Here is a 13091-nt window from a genome sequence, read left to right as displayed (position 1 = left end):
GACACCTTAGCAAAACTTTGGCTGTTTCTTTTTAGTAAGTCTTTAACCAACAAATTCCAATTCCATTTCATCATAATCCAGTTGTTAAATAAGTAAAATAAATAAATAAATAAAAATACAGAAAAACAATAACATAAAATCAAGGCAGATTGGTTATTGATTTAAAATGTTTTTATAATAATTAGACAAATGACATTTTGTGGGATAGAAAAATCCATTGTAATAATCACATTTACAAGAGTGAGAGTAAGTAAAAACAGTAATCGTTTGGTCTATCAGATAACAGCAAAAAATGGCTGTTATTATGTCCCAGAGGACTCAGATGACTTGTTTAGTCCAACTAACAGTCCAACACCCCAAAAGCATCCGTTTAAGAACAGGAACAGCAGGACAGGTTTTTGGGCTTGGAAACATCAATATTCTTGGCTTAAGAAATAACATATACGAATAATAAATGATCAAAATAGCTGCCAATTTTGATTGATGAACTGATTAATGGTGTAACAATTGGCAAATGATTATCAATATTTATAGAGTTAAAGTAAAGATGGATTGTGTTATCACGACCCTCATAATAAAAAACCTTCCGGGTGTCATTGGTTCCGAGGTTTAATATTGTTTCCCCCGGAACAATATCCGGCGTACAACAACAGGAAAGGACGACAGTGGCGCTGTAACCGAAAGTGTAACACCCACTGTCCTTTAAAATTAATACTTTCTCTCCTGCCACCTACAGAGTAAGTTTGTTTCACCATTATATTGCATTTAATTCTGCGCACTACATCCTTCATTCTTCTCCGCAGGTTGACGTTGATACGAATCAGTGGAAGAGTCGGTTTGTTTGGTAACTTTTATTTTACCTTCAGTAGTGCATGGCTTTTTCTGTATGACCCTCTCTACTTACAAGCTATCTTACCGTTGCCTGCACAGCTAATATATATATAGATATAATGTTATAATACTTAACTAATCCTGCAGCTGCACGTCCACACACAACTAAGAGAGACGCAGCTCTTTCACACATGAACATGACAGTCTTTGTGCGGCTGGTTCAGTGTGGCACAAAAGGACTGCCGGTCCCAGCAAATCACTCCTCCTCTGTGAAAAAAGCCACTGTCACACCATTGTGAGTCTCTGTGTGTGCTTCTGCTTGTGTGTTCAGGGGTGACACTTTGTGAGGAAAACCGGTAATGTCAGCCTGACCTCAGGGAAACACCATGCTCCAAGCCAAGCTGACCAGCCAGTTGACTGTGAACGCCCTGAGGAGGATTCACCATGTCTCCTGCCTCTACTCAACGCCAGACTGCTTCCTTCATAAGGACGGAATGAGGGCTAAGTATGGCCTCCACTCAGACTCCAGCGTGTTCAGAAGAGGGTTTTACAGCCAGGCTGCAATCCGCCCATCAGTCAGACTGTGTCAGCCTCAGAGTTATGGAAGAAGACAATTCAGTTTATCAGCTGCCACGATTGTGAATTCAGCGCCAGCGCTTGTCCAGCCGTACCTCCGATTGATGAGGCTCGACAAACCTATTGGTTTGTACATTTATTTTTAATGAAAGTCACATCTTAATTAATTTATGTGATATACAGTACCGTGCAAAAGCACTGGGCACTCAAAGAAAAGTAATGACGTGAATAGCTTTAATACATCATTTACCATTTATGTTAAAAACAGCACTTATCTCTTCTATTTACACAGTTTTTCAAGGTTCTTGGCAGGTAGGTTGTTCTAAGCATCTTGGAGAACTTGCCACTGCTCTTCTGTGGATTATGCTGCCTCAGCGTCTTCCGTCTCTTCATATAATCTCAGACTGACTCCATGATGTTGAGATCAGGGCTCTGTGGGGGACCAAACCATCAACTGCAGAACTCCTTGTTCTTTTTGTTGCTGAAGATGTTTCCTTGTGACTAGCTGTGTGTTTGAGGCCATTGTCTTGCTGCAGAATGACAACTGATCAGATGCCTCCTTCACGGTATTACATGATGGAAAAGAATCTAAACATCTAAAGTGCCTTAGACCTTTGTACAGTACTGTAGTATATATTATGTATTATACAGTAGGAATTGGCCTACATCGCTTTAAAATGATTAATTTTATTTGAAACCGTTGAAACATAAAACAATATAGCCTTTTATTACAAAACAGTCCAGCATGATTTTCCCCAGTATTTTCTCCTCGGATTTAAAATACATTCTATTTTTTTGAGCTTTTTAGAAACATATAGGCAAAGTTATCACTTTATCTTCGGTCTTGTAAAGCTGTTCCAAATATCTGATAACTGATATTCTCTGTAGTATGTATTTTTCTAAAATGCAGCTGAAAAAGATGTTCATGAGCTTCATAGATACAAATGGTTAGAATGGTAATTACCAAATGTGGTGTTTTGTACAAGTTAATTCAAGTCAATGTTAGGTGTAACTTTTTTGTCTTCCGCTGGATTTAAACCCACAGGTCTAAACAATTTTGTATTTAACTTAAAATTTGAGTTTCAGTCATCATTTTTCAGTTCTGATCTCTTGTTTGATATCCTTAAGTTTCGTTGTGTGTTTGTATCATAGGGACATGGCTGCTGTACCTCCCGTGTACATGGAGCATTGGTCTGGCTGCTGACCCTGGATGCCTCCCAGATCTGGGCATGCTCACTCTGTTTGGTACAGGTGCTCTGCTAATGAGAGGAGCAGGCTGCACCATCAATGACATGTGGGACAAAGACTTTGACAAAAAGGTATACAAAATTCATATAAACTAACTTTTTTAACTATTGTGGTAACTCCCATACAGCTTTGCTCTTATTTTATGCTTTGCCCTGACAGCTCCATTTTTCATCTCATTTTCTGCTGTTTTTAATCACGTGTTGTCTTTTGTGGAAATATTTTCTGGCCATACATGTTGATAACTATAAGTACAAGTTTTACCAAGCCATCATACCCAATAAGATGCGGTTAATTGTATTATTCTTATTCTTCGCAATCATTTAAACAGTCATAGTCAGTAACACCGTCCTTACTACAATATTGCAGGAAGAACTACACATGCTTAATATCATTTCTGCACTGACTGATAGAAAGCGATGAATGGTTCCAAAATGTCAACTTGTCACTAAAGGTGATCGGGCTTTTGCTGTCTGGGCCCCTCAGATGTGGAGCTCACTGCCTGAGGATCTAAGAAGGGCGAACCCAGTATCCTCTTTTAAATCTCACTTTTATCCCAGGGCTTTTTTTTCAAACTGATGGGGTTTGTTGTAACTGTTGAAATTATTCATTTTGTTATAGATTCATACTTTTGATGTATTACTTTTATTTCTTATTTTTACTGTAAACCACTTTGCACCTGTGTTCTGACAAGTGCTCTATAAATGAAGTTATTATTATTAATACTCTTCTTCTTCTTCTTCTTCTTCTTCTTCTTCTTCTTCTTCTTCTTCTTCTTCTTCTTATTATTATTATTATTATTATTATTATTATTATTATTATTATGTTTTATGCAGGTGTCCAGGACAGCCACTCGACCCATTGCCTCAGGGGAGATTTCTCGAATGCAGGCACTAGTCTTCCTGGGAGGGCAGCTCTCTCTTGCACTTGGGGTTCTCTTGTGTCTCAACTATTACAGGTATCCATAAACAGTCGGGTGTCATCAGTTCTTTGTGTTGATCTGGAACAAATAACCATGTGTGTAGGTCAGACACAAAACACTACCTTGGGGCTGTATGTGCTCTTCCATAGTTAATAGTAATAGGTAACATTGCCATGTAATGTTGGTAATGTTGCCTCAAACTGTTCACCAGCTTCCATTATTTATATGTTACTTGCGGTGCGTTAATCTAATGCTGTGATGTTTCATAATGCTCCTCGCAGCATAGCTCTGGGTGCTGCTTCGTTATCTCTTGTCGTCACCTACCCGCTGATGAAGAGGATCACATATTGGCCACAGTTTGTGCTAGGTATTGCACTGTACTATACCGTATAAGATTATCCCGAGGTTTCCTGACAGCAGAACTAACCTTAGTCTCATGTTGCATCTGGTCCTTGTGTTTAGGCCTCACCTTTAACTGGGGAGCACTGCTCGGCTGGTCCGCTGTTAAGGGCTCCTGTGATTGGTCCGTGTGCCTCCCTCTGTATTTCTCAGGAGTGATGTGGACGTTGATATACGACACAATATATGCACATCAGGTGAAGTAGAGGGCTCAACAGTTCCTGTTTGTGCTTACTATCATTATATTTGTGCACTCATTTCATTTCAATTCAGTCAGTGGTGAAACAAACAGAGATCCTATTTCATATTCACCAAGTTATCCAGTCATCCATTCTTTATTTATTTATTTATTTATTTATTTTTTTTACTCAACATACAGCTAAAGCCCATAAACTAGAGTGAACCGAAGTCAAATAAGGACAATCACAAACAATTGCACATTGACTACATTTGATTGCGATCTATAGATTGTAGTTTACTGTTTATATTGCACTCACAATCAGTCACTCTGGAGCGGAACATAAGCTTAATGGCTCACATGTTGAAGTGGGACAATAATGAATGAGACTGGACTCCCTCTGTTCTATCTTTCTTAACCAGGATAAGGAAGATGACATCAAAGTGGGAGTCAAATCTACTGCGCTGAGATTTCAGGAGCAAACCAAGCCTTGGTTGAGTGGCTTCACCGCGGCCATGATGTCAGGACTGGTTGTAGCTGGGGTCAATGCTGAGCAGACTCTCCCCTACTATGCTGTACTGTCCGCAGTGGCTATCCACCTAACGCACCAGGTAAGGACTACGGTGTTGCACAGTGTGGTAACAGTACATTTCACTGTGAGACAGTCACAAATGGAGTGGAGTGGAAATGTCATCGGTGTAGAAATTAAAGCCATTTATATTTTTCTTATATGAAATCAGTCTTCTTGTTTATTGTCCTAACCCAACATCTCATATTTACTATTCACTCCTTTAGATTTACACACTGGACATTAATAAACCAGAGGACTGCTGGAAGAAATTTGTCTCAAACAGAAATCTGGGACTGCTGTTATTTTTAGGCATTGTTGCTGGCAATTTGTGGAAAGAAAGAAGAGAAACTTTGCTGCAAAATGAGGATGCATTCAGATGAATGAAATAATCCGTCCACAGCATATTTTATTGCATTCATGGTACATAACATACTACACACAGTATCTTTTGGGATTTTGACAAAGCTCTGTGAGAGATTGAAAAAAAAGATGTGCTGTAAACTGTATGATTTTAACCCACACAGTAAAGTATCTGGATACATTTCTTGCTCATGAAACATGTTTTACAGATGTTGACTTTAAAAGTTCCATCTAACTGTATTTTGAGATTATTTGAATTTTAAATATATATTGAACTTGTGTATTCAAGCCACTCTAAGTACTAAAGTGATGTGATGTGTATTGAGTGTACATCATTGGTTGTTGTGCACAAAAACAAACAAAAAAGACAGCTACATTTAAACTTAAATAATTTGTGAAACTTATGTATTGTTATTGTTGGTAAAAACCACTTTAAAGAAGCTATTTTTAAATTTATGCTATCGCTACATAGCCAGCGTTAGCATTAACAGCTGTTAATAATACCAGTGTAGAAGAAAAGTTGAGTTCAACATCAAACTTCATTCCTCTACTCGCCAAGAGCTGTCCCTAGAGGTGGAAAGCAGCCATCCTGTTTTGCTTTTATTTCTATCACTTATTTTCTTGTACTGAAGTTAGCATGCTAAGCAGTTAGCTCCTGACCAACTCCTTGCTTTCTGGTACCAAGTCACTTTAGCGTTCAGGCTGCCCTGAGCAAGTTGCACTTCTCAGAGGGTGCATTATACCGTCTTTTCTTGTAAATGCAGCGATGGCTGAAGCTCTGACTGGTAAGTTAACGGCTGTTAATGCTAATGCTGGCTATGTAGCAACAACAAAACTTACAAATGGTTCCTTTAAACCTGTGATAAGTGATTTTTGACCAGCAGGGAGCAGCACGGCTCATTTGAATCACCTGATGAATGTAGTGAAAGTCAAACAACTGTTGAGAAATATATCTGGATCTTTCGTATTACTTTCATTCTGAGTCACTGGTTAACTTTTCAGGCAGTGTGGGTAGTGTGCACTCAACCCGTCTGAACTTGTTTGTTAGAAACTGTGTATGGTTTTATATGAGGGGTTGGTGAGAACAGTTGCACGCACTCATACGGTCTAATTGGCTGCAGGACCAAAACAATTTGATGAACCAGGCTTAAATCTGCGCAGTCCTTCAGAGTTTGGTGCTTTTTCTACGTGAAGCGCTGTGTGTTGCTCTTTCACAGGACACAGTGTCATTTATTTCAATACCAATATCAAAAATATCACTTCATGCAGGTTTAAATGACAAAAATCAACTTCAGTTAATGCGAGCAGAGATCAACCCTGCAACAAATTTTAAATATTGTTGCTTTTATCTGTGAAATACAGTTCTTTTAGCAGAAGTGGTGGCTTAGACATAGTTTGTATTAATTCCATTTACATCTAAAATTACTCAATTACTCATTTGAATAAAATTGGTAAAATTGCTGTGCCATGAAAACTGTATGAATTTTCCAAATTCTTTATTTTGCAACTTGTTTATTGGGTATAAAGTAATTTCAGTATACATTCCACATATTACATCCATTCTTTGTCAGAACATATGGGGTAGGAAAGCACCCTTTTTTACCCCTTGCCTACGCTTTTCCAACATCTGGCATCAGTCAGTTTGTGTTATGCTCAAGACCCATCGATACTTCCTGTTCATCCAGTCTTTTCCACTCACCTTCTCACCCACCAGTTCCCTCACACCAACCACTAATTTTCCACCTCTGTATCTCAGGTCTATTCATACGGAAATAATTTTGAAAAATATACATATAAATATACATAATAAAACACAGAGGGTCAATTCAAAGTATGGAGACTGACTACTATGATGCCCTTACACTGTCTAGCGTAGCTGTCTCTTCGGCCGTTCTACAGCCAATCTTCTCCTGCTGTCTCTCCCTTGAGTAGAGTGATAATGGATTACAGCTTTTCGTGGGTTGGTGGTTGCTTCTCGAGCTAGTTCGGTGATGTTGATTTTTTTTTTTTTTCCCTTATATCTTATTGCTTTGGGCAATTTGGGAAATTCAAATATTCCATGCCAAAATTTAAACAGGACAGGACATGGCCAGAATACACGTGTATGTTGTGCAATCCCTTCATTGCAGTTTCTCCAGCAGTTGCGTGTCATTCTGGATGCAGTATGTGGGTTATGAAAAAAATCTAACAGCTATTTTCTCATTGGAAGTCCTTTTTTTTTTTGCAGATTTCCTCACTTGCTCATTTTCCCAAATTTTTAGACGTGGAGCATTTGTATCAGATTATATTATATATCATTTGGAGACACACTTTTTTGTGTCCTGATGATTTTGAATTTTAACCGAACACCTTCAGGACATCTGGAATCTTATTTCCTGAGGGTGTTCTGGTTTAGTTTCAGTAGAAAGCTTTTTATTTGGTGATATCTAAAGAAATCTGATCAAGGTAATGTAATTCATTACCTACCTGTTCAAAAGTCTGTAGTTCCTGCTGCTTTAAAAGCTTGAGTAGAATTTAAGATCATAGTTTCGCTATCTTTTGTGTACACAGCCTAATTATTTGTGGCATTTTTGACTTTATTTGATAGTCAGGGGAGAGAGAGACAGGAAAGGATGAAAGAGGGGGGATGACATGCAGCAAACCTGGGCTACTGCACCAAGGATTCAGCCATCGACCAGGTGAGCTACAGGTGTGCTCTACACAGTGTAATTTTTATGGTGTAAACTCAGAGTATCTTTATGGCCATTCATATATTTTAATGACAGACGTCTGTCATAGTGTAGTAGAGCTATTATATGACAAATATGTAGATATGGGAGTGTGTTCACATGACAACCATAATAGTTTACCAAACTATGTCGAGCTTTAATAATATAACCAGTAGAAGTATATTCAACAGTGGAAACAGACCTACGTATGTGACGGACAAAAGTCTCAAGCTGGACAAATTTCTCAGTTCTACAGCTATAACAACACAAGTAACAATCATTTGAGTGTTAATCCAGCCTAAACAAGTGTATAGCAGCTTCCTCCATGTTAAAGAAAGCTTTGGGTGCAAGTACCTGTGTATATAGTAGTCTGCTTTTACTGTTGCTGCCCAGGTCAAAAAACCCACAAAATGACCTAAGTGCAAACCATGCCACCACAGTGAAAAACCAAAAGTCATGAACAACGGGAAATGTTTGGACCTCATATAAATTAGTCTACGCAGCCATGACGCTGTTGTGGTGTTCCATTGCCGGGCAAACTCTGACATACGGCTCGACGCCTCAATGGCCCAGAAATCTCCATCAGATAGTCCGCTCCAGTCTCCTGAAGAATGTTCGCAAAATCCAAACCCAGCAGCGTTATTGAGGCATTCACTGATCCTCCAGTGAGAGTAGTACTGGATCCTCAAAACCAATGCAAGACCCCAAACCCACAGGATGCCACAAAGACCAGCAGAGCAGGAGGGATCAGGGATGTTTTGTTTTACAAAACAGACCAGACAAAACCTTACCATCTCCAGCAATAACACCTGTATCAACTTTAGGAATATGACACCCAGTGGATTGGGTGGAGGCTTATAGCTGATTCCCTGCATAAGGGACAAAAATTGGCTGTAAGAGCACAAAGGGCCCCCAAGCAGTGTGGTGAAACTGAGGAGGTAGCTGATAAGTGGGAGAATCATCACACAACGATTCCTTTTGGATGAAGAGTTAAATGTGACCAAAACTCGTTTCTCCTCGAGGTCCATGGACACTGAGGTGATTCTCTGAGTGAGCAGCATTGAAGAGGACACTGCCAAAAACAATCTGAAAGTACAAGAGATGGGAAGTTGATTACATATGATGTGACACACATCACTTACAGCTAAGTTATCTCATCATAATTGATACTGGATGATCTGGCAAAGCGTGAAGTTGTCAGTTGATGTAAGTACCTGATGCTGACAGGCTCATGCAAGAAGTATTCCCTGTACTGTATAAGTAGGTGCCAGAAGGTTTGCCACAACATCTGGATACCAAACACCCAGGTGTGGATACAGCTGGGATTCACAAAGCTCAGGAGCAGGATAAAGACAAAGGAGGAGACGAACAGAAGAGCACTGTAGATGCCCATCGTGACAACTGCCAGGACAGATCCTCCAACAGAAAGGAACAGGTACCTGTAGACAGAAGTTCATGTAGACAACTACAGCTGCAACGATTACTCGATTAAATTATTAGTTTATTGACAGAAAATGAATCAGCAACTATTTTGAAATGTTTAAGCCAGTTTTTAAGCAAAAATGCAGAAACTTCTCTGATTGCAGCTTCTCCAGTGTGCAGGTTAATATTGTTGAGCTTATATATTTATACTTTCTATCATTATATTATTATGTATTATTGTATTATTATTCTATTATATTTTTCAACATTTTCTGACATTTCATAGGCCAAAATGTTAATCTGGAAAATGGTCTGCAGATTCATCAATAATGTAAATTGTTCGTTTGTTTACTCCTGACAGATTAAGATTTGTATGTCTATTTTAAGATCTCATTTGAAAACAGCAAATATTTCAAATGAAATACTAACAAATAACAATGAAATAAAAATGAATGACTTTGAATAAATATAAAAAACTGCCTGCAATACTGTATCCTCTGTTAAAAGAGTTTGGCCCTGCTGTTTCCTTATGATCCAATTGGACTGATTAGTACAAACAAGGACATATTTACAAATCAAACCTCATGAACCTACTAACATTTCAAATATATATCAAATAAAAGTTTCACTGAAAGATGTGACCTATCAGAGTATTTAGACTCCCAGGGTAACAATGCCCTGTAACATGCCAATGAATTACTTGACACATTGCTTTTGAAATGCATTGTAGAATATAATAGAATCAATCCATTGATCTGTTATTACATACCTGCATGTCAAGGACAGGTATCCATGTTTGGCGAAAAAATAAAACACAAATGCAAATGGAAGTGAAAAACATTGGTGCATTAAAAACTGATGTTGTTCCACCAGCCAGTTGATCAAACCCATATCTGAACTTCAGGTTGAATATCACAGTCAAAAGAGCAAAGACACTGACAGGAGATGTTTGGTGCTGATTGTCCTATTTAAGGGGTGAAATTCTTGATTTACCTGGACGACTGTGTTTGCCCTTCTGCCAGTGGCTTGCATTAAAGTAATCCCTTTGTTTACCATTATCACAAAGCACTGATAATGGTTATTCATTTTGTTTAATAATATCAATACTGGGGTGCGTTTTGTCAATCCATATTTTAGCAACTGTAGCAACCAAACCAAACCTTACTTTGTCTTTTTAATGTTGCTAAATCAAACTCAAGATATCTGTTTTCACTTTGTTATTCCAGTTGGTGATTTATTGGACTGAACATGCTAATTTAGTAATGTTTTCTCTGGATCTGATTATGGAAGTTGGATTATTTCTTCCTTTTTTAATCTGAGTTGCTTTGTACGAATGATTTACAATTAAATTCTAATAGAATTGGTAGATAACATTGTTGACATCATCATTCTATTAAAATGTATAATTATATAGAATAATAATAATAAAAATGGTATCATCATCTTTATTCCTGATAATGATCTATACAATATTTGAAAGTCAATTATTAAATAATATATTGAGAGTAATCAGCCTCATAATCATCATTCTATAAACATGTGAGGTAACATTAATAATAATAATAATAATGATATAAAAATCTATATTAAAATAATATAAACACACAGTATCATATCGTAATATATTTCTAATCTCCCCTTGGGGTTTTTTGAGATAGCCAAGTTGAGGGATTTAAGAAAATGTTGTTTTCCTGCGTCAGGTGATAGAATCAAGATGTTTGGTTGAATGGTTTGCGAGTGATGGCAGATGATTGTCTTCCATTAATAAAACCTAGCTCAATTGGCATGTATGAGAAATGGGATCATTCATTGTTATTTGTTAGTATTTCATTTCAAATATTTGTTGTTTTTAAATGTGGTCTTCAAATAGACACACAAATCTTGACCTGTCAGGAGTACAATTAACAATTTATGTTACTGATGAATCTGCAGGCCATTTTTCAGATTAATCTTCTGGCCTATGAAATGTCAGAAAATGGTGAAAAACATAATAGAATGATACAATAATACATATATGATATAACAATAGAAAGTATAAATCCTCCCTTCCATTCTGGGTGCTAAGACCTAATTTAATGTCACGATGAAGGATAGTAGCTGATACAGTGCCTTGAAAAAGTATTCATACCCCTTGAACTTTTTCACATTTTGCCACCTTACAACCACAAACTTAAATATTTTTTTATTGAGATTTTATTTGATAAACCAACACAAAGTAGCACATAATTGTAAATTGGAACGGAAATGCTACATGGTTTTCAAAATTTTAAGCAAATAAAAATCTGAAAAATGTGGTGTGCATATGTATTCAGCCCCCCTGCGTCAATACTTTGTAGAGCCACCTTTCGCTGCAATTACAGCTGCGAGCCTTTTGGGGTATGTCTCTACCAGATTTGCACATCTAGACACTGAAATCTTTGCCCATTCTTCTTTGCAAAATCGCTCAAGCTCAACCAGATTGGCTGGAGAGCGTCTGTGAACAGCCATTTTCAAGTCTTGCCACAGATGCTCAATGGGATTTAGGTCTGGACTTTGACTGGGCCATTCTAACACATGAATATTCTTTGATTTTAACCATTCCATTGTAGCTCTGGCTTTATGTTTAGGGTCATTGTCTTGCTGGAAGATGAATCTCCTTCCCAGTCTCAAGTCTTTTGCAGCCTCCAACAGGTTTTCTTCCAGGATTGCCCTGTATTTAGCTCCATCCATCTTCCCATCAACTCTGACCAGCTTCCCTGTCCCTGCTGAAGAAAAGCACCCCCACAGCATGATGTTGCCACCACCATGTTTCACAGTGGGGATGGTGTGTTCAGGGTGATGAGCAGTGTTAGTTTTCTGCCAAACATAGCGCTTTGCATTTAGGCCAAAAAGTTCAACTTTGGTCTCATCTGACCAAAGCACCTTCTTCCACATGTTTGGTGTCCCCTACATAGCTTGTGGCAAACTGCAAATGGGACTTCTTATGCCTTTCTTTCAATAATGGCTTTCTTCTTGCCACTCTTCCTTGAAGGCCAGGTTTGTGAAGTGCACGACTTATAGTTGTCCTGTGGACAGATTCTCCCACCTGAGCTGTGGATTTCTGCAGCTCCTCCAAAGTGACCATGGGCCTCTTGGCTGCTTTTCTGACCACTGCTCTCCTCGCTCGCTCTGTCAGTTTAGGTGGACGACTATGTCTTGGTAGGTTTGCAGTTGTGCCATACTTTTTCCATTTTTGGATGATGGATTGAATGGTGCTCCTTGAGATGTTCAAAGCTTGGGATATTTTTTTATAACCTAACCCCACTTTAAACTTCTCCACAACTTTATCCCTGACCTGTCTGGTGAGTTCCTTGGTCTTCATGATGCTGTTGTTCACTAGTGTTCTCTAACAAACCACTGAGGCCTTCACAGAACAGGTGTATTTACACTGAGAATAAATTACACAAAGGTGGACTCTATTTACTAATTAGGTGACTTCTGAAGGCAATTGATTGCACTGGATTGTATTTACATTGTATTTGTATTCATCAGAGTACAGGGGGCTGAATGCATATGCACACCACACTTTTCAGATTTATATTTGCTTAAAATTTTGAAAACCATATATCATTTTCATTTTCATTTGTTATTTTAGTGAAATTTGTTATGTATGTTATGCCCCTTTTTTTAATGAGATTATTCAGTTCTAGTTTATATTTTCTTAGTTCTTAATGCACTTTTTGTACAGAATTGGTGGCAAAGATGTTTTTCCCCCCTTTTTTTATATTTGGACCTGCAGTACTTTCATGTCCATACCTGATGAGTCTGTATGACAATAGTGCCCTCTGGAAGCAGCAGTTATGTGGCGTGCTGAAGGACTTTTTGGCCCCTTTAGCAATAAGCCATAATTCAGCATTGCCT

General features: G+C 38.1%; 2 protein-coding genes and 1 long non-coding RNA gene across 3 annotated transcripts; 2 read left to right on the top strand and 1 right to left on the bottom strand.

Moving 5' to 3' along the window:
* The first annotated feature begins 595 nt into the window (after window positions 1–595).
* Window positions 596–6561, top strand: coq2 (coenzyme Q2 4-hydroxybenzoate polyprenyltransferase). The gene is made up of 8 exons (XM_071483637.1): window positions 596–737; window positions 1163–1533; window positions 2560–2726; window positions 3489–3610; window positions 3856–3941; window positions 4037–4170; window positions 4574–4762; window positions 4947–6561. Exons 2-8 carry the CDS (start codon window positions 1218–1220, stop codon window positions 5100–5102), a joined length of 1170 nt encoding a protein of 389 aa, XP_071339738.1. The 5' UTR covers window positions 596–737; window positions 1163–1217; the 3' UTR covers window positions 5103–6561.
* An 826-nt stretch (window positions 6562–7387) lies between these two features.
* LOC139624488 (uncharacterized) lies at window positions 7388–9911 on the top strand. Its single transcript, XR_011691661.1, has 3 exons — window positions 7388–7527; window positions 7670–7760; window positions 9055–9911. It is a non-coding gene; the product is annotated as an uncharacterized lncRNA (long non-coding RNA).
* Window positions 7925–10892, bottom strand: mboat4 (membrane bound O-acyltransferase domain containing 4). The gene is made up of 3 exons (XM_071483639.1): window positions 9982–10892; window positions 9005–9229; window positions 7925–8876 (listed from the first exon to the last, which is right to left on the bottom strand). The coding sequence occupies exons 1-3, from the start codon at window positions 10101–10103 to the stop codon at window positions 7928–7930; spliced, it is 1296 nt and encodes a 431-aa protein (XP_071339740.1). The 5' UTR covers window positions 10104–10892; the 3' UTR covers window positions 7925–7927.
* Between the last annotated feature and the right edge of the window lie 2199 nt (window positions 10893–13091).

The sequence above is a fragment of the Trachinotus anak genome, unplaced genomic scaffold (genome assembly GCF_046630095.1).
Source record: "Trachinotus anak isolate AG129_WGS33_773 ecotype Australia unplaced genomic scaffold, CSIRO_AGI_Tana_v1 ptg000008l, whole genome shotgun sequence".
Classification (NCBI taxonomy): Eukaryota; Metazoa; Chordata; class Actinopteri; order Carangiformes; family Carangidae; genus Trachinotus; species Trachinotus anak.
The sequence above is the reverse complement of the archived record's forward strand: the minus strand, read 5'-3'. Positions and strand labels throughout refer to the sequence as shown.